This window comes from Gavialis gangeticus, unplaced genomic scaffold (assembly GCF_001723915.1).
Source record: "Gavialis gangeticus isolate Ggan-Ray unplaced genomic scaffold, GavGan_comp1, whole genome shotgun sequence".
Taxonomy (NCBI): Eukaryota; Metazoa; Chordata; order Crocodylia; family Gavialidae; genus Gavialis; species Gavialis gangeticus.
This window is the reverse complement of record NW_017729034.1, coordinates 17405195-17412146: the sequence shown is the minus strand read 5'-3', so window position 1 is coordinate 17412146 and position 6952 is coordinate 17405195. Positions and strand designations below refer to the sequence as shown.

Sequence of the window (6952 nt, the reverse complement as noted above, 5' to 3'; positions counted from 1 at the left end):
GCAGGTGCTTGCACCACCTCTGGAGGCAATCTATTCCAAGTCTTTGGGGCTCGGACAGTAAAGAAGCTCTTCCTTACGTCCAGCCTGAAACGGTCTTGGAGGAGTGTGTGAACATTTGTGGAGCTGAGCAGCCCTGATATGCCAGTGCCCTGCCCATAGCATTGCCCCTCACTCCCCACCCACAGTCCCCCAACCCTGCTAGTGCCCCTCACTCCCCACCCACAGCTCCCTGGGCCCTGCTGGTGTCCCTCACTCCCCACCTACAACCTCCCACCCCCCCCAGCCCTGCCAGAGGAGGCCCCCAGCTGCCAGGGCAATGGCACCAGGGACCCAGGTCCGCAACCCCCTGCCCCCACAGCAGCACCTGAGCCTCAGCTGCTGCCCATGAGAGGCAATAGCTGTCTCAGCAGAGCAGAGCATGGCAGCACAGCAGGGAGCCCCGAGTCCTCAGCAGGCAGCCCACACCTGCCCCCACCCCATGCACAAATCTGGGGGGCACATGCCCCCCCATAGGAATACATGCAGCAGGGGGAGCCAGCACTCCCTGCCCCCCAGATGAACCACCTGCAGCTCCATCCTGCTCCCCACTCGGGGTCTGAGGCTGTACATGGCCATAGACCCCAAGCTGCACACACTGCCATGGCTGGGCAGCAGCCCCAGCTCCAGCCTTGCACAACTCCCTCTCTCCCACACTGTGGGGGCCTCAATTCCCTGCCCCCACCATGACTTACCTGTAGGGAGCTGCTCTCCAGGCTGCCTAGCAGCCATGTGTATGTACAGCATGTGCACACATGCATATGGCACCCCCTGCCTAACCACCCTTCTCCCACTCACCCAAGCCCCTTTCAGGCTGGAACTCTGCTAGCCTGCAAGGGGAAACCTACCAGTTCCTGCATTTTTCTCTTTTAAAGGAGGAAGTCTGGGTTTTTTGCCTTAAAACAAGAATATCCAGGTTTCTCTCCTTAAAATGAGAAAATCTGGGCTTTACCACATTTTTCTGTAGCATTTTTACAAACTGCTCATAATTTTCTGGTTTACTCTGGTGGCATAGAGGTGTTTTGTGAAATCATCCCACTTTGCTTTCTTTGAGTTGAAGTGGCATTGAAGGGGAACTAAGACTAGTGTTATGGCTGGTTTTGTTTGTAAGACGACTTGTCTATGCTGTGCGTGGGGAATAGGTTCCACAACGATTTTGTTACAGGATCCAGCTATGGTGTTACTAGCAAATGCCAGGTCAGGGTTGTAGCCCCTTTTTCAGAGGCTACTATTAAAAAGAATTGGGAAACTTTAGGTCATGGATAGGGTGACCATATTATTTTTAAGGAAATCCAGGACACTCTCCTCCCCCAAGTCAGCAGCCCTGCTGTAGGCAGAGGCAGGCAGGCAGGGGTACAGGGAATAGTCTGGTGGGGAGGTGGAGGGGCATGGTGCCCCATGGTGCCTGCCTGTCTGGCATGTCATGCCCCTCCACCTCCCTGCTGGACTGCACCCCATGCCCCTGCAATTCCAGGACTTTCGTTTCAATTTTTACCAACTGGCCTAAGAAATTCAGGACTGTCCTGGCCAAAACAAGACCTATGGTAACCCTAGTCATGGATGAGGCTCAATTGATGGGCGTCTGCCCATACGTCAACCCATTCCCCACCTTCATTGGTTGTGTTATATCCCTAGTTTACATTATGGCTGTTAAAATTATAGCTGATTACTTGTGTTTTATCATAGCTGAGATTGAACATGTAAAGTTGAAGACCATTTGGTGGTTTGTAGACTGATGTGATATAAATTCAGCAGGTATGTATTGTTAGAATTTCAGTATTTTCATCATCAGTCAGAATTGTATTGATGACGAAGTCAGGTTAAACCAAGACTGTACTTCCATATTGTTCATGTGGTCTCCTGAGTTAATCTAGTTTTTTCTGGAATAATTTTCTGATCCTTTCAACAAATAAGTCAGTTTCTTACCCACGCTACAATTCCTTCAGTAATGCCCATCCTCTTCTGCTTAATAACTTCCTGTGTGGCATGGGATCAAATGCCTCACCAAAGTCCTGATGGATTACATTCAGTGCATTTCCCTTGCTTACAGAATCCTTAACTTATCAAGAAAAGATATCAGGTTACATTAGTGCAACTTATCTTTTTTGTATCTTACCTTATTTTCTATTTGCCTCCATTATTAATTATTCTTTTTGACAAATTTATTCTAATACTGTACTTTGCATGCTATGGAGGTCAGACTAACCAGCATGTTGATGCCCAGTTCACTTTTCTCCTTTCATATCCACAGGTACAGAATTTAGTATACTCCAGGCAAACAGTACCACACCCCTTTGACAAATGTATTCAGATCCTCGCTACTGGACTTGCCCTTTCATATGCTTGTTCTTTCAGTATTCTGGGAGAGAGAATGTTTGGTTCTACTAACATGAAAGCTGTGAGCGCTTTCTCTCCTACCAGCTCTGAGAGGGTAATTTTATACACTCTTTCCCATCCACCATCCTGACCTTGCCTCATGTTAAGCATCATTTTTCTTTCTGGAACCTGAAGCAAAGTATTCATTTAGTTTGGGACATACCAAGGTGACCTTCAATCTCTATTCTAGCCTCTTTCTCTAGTGACCTTACTTTTTCACCCCTGTTCTAGCATTCTTGTGCGTTCTTGATTGCAACTGACTTTTAAGAAGACATCCTTAGGACCAGTCTGTGGTGACGCTTGGGGTGTCAATTAATATAGAATACCATAAGGTATACAAATGGTTTGAATTTTCCCCCTCATGACTCTGCTACTGAATTTCTACCTTGCTGCATGAAACTACAGAAGGCTCCACAGGCATTGATTGAGAATATTAGCTCAGCCTGCCATGAAGCACGCAAGGCCCTAAGAACAAATCTTTGTTAATATTCTATTATTTGCCTTTCCCCTGAAGGACCTCTTGGTGCTGGCAGTATTTCTAGTCCTTGGCTCACAGAGGAAGAAAACACTTGAGGGAAGATGGAGCCACCCACCATGCTTATGTGCAGGATCCTTGCTGTCCTCTCAGTGATGAAGCTTGGTGAGTCCTTGGTGAGCCAGAGAAGGAGTGGTACCATCACAGATCTCTGCCAACTCCTGTGACTGTTGTCATGGGTCTCGTTATTTGGGATATGTTTATGCTTTGCACAGTCTCCTGATTTCACATCTTCAAAATAGAAAAGTTCTGCTCCTTTTCAAAATGGGGCCTATCTCCCATTACAGTCACTGGGACTGTGTCCACTATCAGATTTCAGTCAAGAAAGATGTCATAAATTCATCTGTGGGGAATCCCCAAGCCCTAATTTTCTCCTCACTGTGCTGCCGCTTGCCCCAAGGAACAGATCACAGTTGCCCTAGGATAAATCCTTAACCCAGCAAGCCTCGGCTCCACTGCTTGTATATCAAACCCTGTAGCTGCCATGAGGGAATCTCTGCCAGCCCCAGGTGGCCACCCTGTTCTATAGAAAGGCATATCACTTGCCCAGAAATCACTCTTTCCACAGGCAATCTGTAAGGAGACAAAACAACATAGGATACACAAATTACACAAGGAAAACAGACTATGAGTTTGGAGGCTAACAGGCTTGAATGTAGAAGGGGAAATGAATTATTTTAAGGCAAAACTACATAACCTATCAGGAGCTTGCATCCCAAGCAAGAGAAAAAAACAGCAGAGAATAGACCTGCATAGATGCACTAGCACCTAAACAGGCCATTAATAATAGCAGACAATCTACAAACAAGGCAGAAATGAGGGATATCTTTCTGTGTTCAAGAAATTCAGAAACAAGTCAGAAAGTTCAAAGTTAACTGAATTCAACCGTATAAAGAATAGTAAAACAAACAATCAAAGCTTCTTTGGTCATACAAAGAAGGGAAGAAGTGTGACCATTATATGTTGAAGATTGGGTGGAGATCAAGGGGCGCTTACACAAGCGATCAGAAGACACTTCTGATCACACTGTAACTTTAAGTGTTTTACACAAAGCACTTAAAGTTATAGTGCAAGTAAACTTAACAGAACTTCAGTGTTTGATGGTGGGGACTCAAGCCTCCATGCTCGAGGCCAGGAGACAGAGGGCACTATTGCACACCTCACAGCATGCTCTGCAGGTTCTGTGGGGGAGAGTGTCAAGAATGAGCTAGCCACAAATGGATTCATCAGGCATCTGACTAGACCTCTTACATGTACACCATGATCCAGAGGATCAATGGTTGCCTACTCAAAGATTCAACAACAAGAAAGTCTGTTGAAAATTGCACCAGATCTTGATATTCAACCAGACCCAGACGTGGGCTGCTCTGCATGCTAATAAAATGGGTAGCAACCCATACATGGGTATCAAATACGAACACAAGAGTTAAAAAAAACAAAAGGCTGATCCAAAACCCACTGAAAACAACAGGAAGATTTCCAGCCCCGGGCCAGTAGCAGCAGGGAAGCCCCAGCCTTTCCCATGCCCTGCCTGAGGAAGCTGGCCAGGGCACCCCCACTCCCCATAGTGCTATTTGGCTGGATGCCTATGGGCTGTGCCTGGTGGTTGCCCCCTTCCAAGAGCATTCTCTTTCCCTAGGGATTTCTCCACTGGGGGGGGAAGGAAAGGGGGCGGCAGACACCCTCCGGGCAGAGCAAACAGGCCTTCATTGAAATTGCCCTGCAGAGGGACGGGGTGGCCTGCCTGACTTCCAGGCTGGTAGCGGCAGGGAAACCCTAGTCTTCCCCATGCCCTGCCTGGGTAAGCTGGCCTAGGCACCCCTACCCTCCCACAGTGGAATCCTGGCTGCTGTGCTGAGAACTGGGGCAGAGGAATACCAAGCCCCACTGGTGCCCCCATGGGCCCAAGCCCAGGCCAGCTCCCCCTCAAGACCCTAGAAGGGGTGGTTGGGCTGGGCCTGCATGGCAGGGGGCCTGGATTCCCCCTCCTACCCCAGCTCCCAACACCAGCGTCTTGCCTTTCCCTTTCTCCCTGACCCCTCTCCCTCTCTCTCCTCTCTGTGACAGCCCTAGGGGCAGGGTTGGGCTGGTGCTCATGGGCCAGCAGCTGCCCAGCCTTGCAAAGGCACATGGTATGTGGGCAGAATCGCTCCAAATTAACCCTCACCTGTACACAGGTTCTCTAAAGCGCTCTGCCCTAAAGTGCCTTCACCCAATAACTGATTTAAGGAGGGTTAATTTTTCACACGATCGGTCATTTTAAAAGTGCTCTGCAACTGTGAATGTTTGTTATGTTACCATTTTAAAGCACTTTCAGGAGCCTCATCACACAAAAAAATGTAACGTCTGTAAGCGCCCAAAGGCAGGCTTTGCATGGTTAAAGAACTTCAGTCAGGATGAGGAGATGATGGAAGACAATGATGGGGTAAAACACAACAACTGAGTACATGAATAGAAAAAAATGGTCATATGTGGGGTTGACACTAGGAGGGGACTTGGGGGGGCTCAGCCCAGCCCTGGCCCAGCCCCCTCACCAGGAAGAGGTTGGCAGTGCACCTCCCAGGTGGAAGCCTGATGTTACAAAATTCAGGGGCTTGGATAATCTTCATCCTAGAACACTGAAGGAATTGGCACATAAAATAGCAACTTGTGTCATCACAGAATCTATCAAATCAAGAATAGCATCCTTTGACCAGAGAAAAGCAAATGTAGGGCAGAATTTCCCTTTGTGCAGTTTTATTCCCCATTCCTATTTCCCTCTGCCAGTGGCAGTTTTTTAGCTGTCTATATGTATATGGCCTTTTTGGCCCCTTCTTTTGTGCTTGGAACAAGTAAGCCTGCACATACAGATTAAACACGTGGTAGCAAGGCTATGTACTGGGCAGGAAAGTTCACATATGTGAGTACAAGTGGAAGTCCCCCAAAAAATGACAGGGATGAGGGGAAAGGATGAGGGCCTTCTTCTTCACTTGGGAAGCCATAGCCATAGGTCAGGCATTATCCAGACCCCTTGCAAGCAATCTTTTTGAACGTGAGCCACTGCTCCTGGCACTTACTAGTCACTGGATAAAATAGAAAGGTGGCCTCATTGGGAGCAAAGATACAACACAGGCTTCCACTCAAGGGAACAACAATCTCACTGAGCCACATACTCTCTGGTATGTGCTCTTTCTCCTGGTCTCACCTACTTCCCTCTCTTGGCTGCCCAGGGGGCCACAGATCATGCCTGAACTGTAGTGTGGTGGTTGGAATGCAATACTGGCAAATCAGAGAGACTCTCCTTCTGGGTGAGAGGGGCCTAGAACCTGGATTTCCAGGCAAATGCCCTAACCACTCAGCTACTGAGGATGAAAACACATGAGGACCTTCTCCAGCCTCCTCTAGAGTCAAGACTTGCTAATCATGAGTTTCTGGCTGCCTACATTGAAATACAGGTGTGAATTCACCATAGGTGTGGTTACATAGTTGTGTATGCACGTGGCCAATGCATACTCTACAGCAGCGTTTCTCAACCTGTGGGTCACAACCCCAAAGTAGTCTCAAGAATATATGAAAGGGTCACAAACAAACTTTAAAAATGGATCAACAAACTTTAAAAATGGATTCTTCTTTAAAGGAGAAAAACATGGGAAACCATGACTTTTCCCTTGCAGGCTGGCAGAGTTCCAGCCTGCAAGGGGCTGCTTGGGGCCCCTCGTGCCCCACGCACCCACCCCCCATGCCTCCATCTCCAAACACTGGGGGCTGGGGCCTGGGTGTGGGGAGCAGCAGGTTGTGAGTGAGGGACACTAGGTCAGGACTGACCATCAATGTTTACAAATAGGTCCTTGTACAAAAAAGGGTTGAGAGTCACTTCTCTACAGCACATACTCAGTGTATGTGCACCCACTGACTTATTCAATGTGCAGGACTCACAGAATTGCTTCCTGTGCATAAGTGGCACTTTTGGCACTCATGTAACTAAAAAGCTGTTGCTTAGATGCATAAAAGGAAATCGAATTCTAC

The 6952-nt window shown here is 47.9% G+C and overlaps 1 protein-coding gene across 1 annotated transcript in view; it reads left to right on the top strand.

Annotated features, from left to right (window-relative positions):
• The first annotated feature begins 2928 nt into the window (after positions 1-2928).
• The window catches only part of CD4 (CD4 molecule), a 33451-nt gene continuing 29427 nt past the window's right edge, over positions 2929-6952 (top strand). The window contains exon 1 of the mRNA XM_019527697.1: positions 2929-3052. Coding sequence (XP_019383242.1) covers positions 2992-3052 — 61 coding nt within the window. The 5' untranslated portion in view covers positions 2929-2991. The remainder of the gene's footprint in view (positions 3053-6952) is intronic.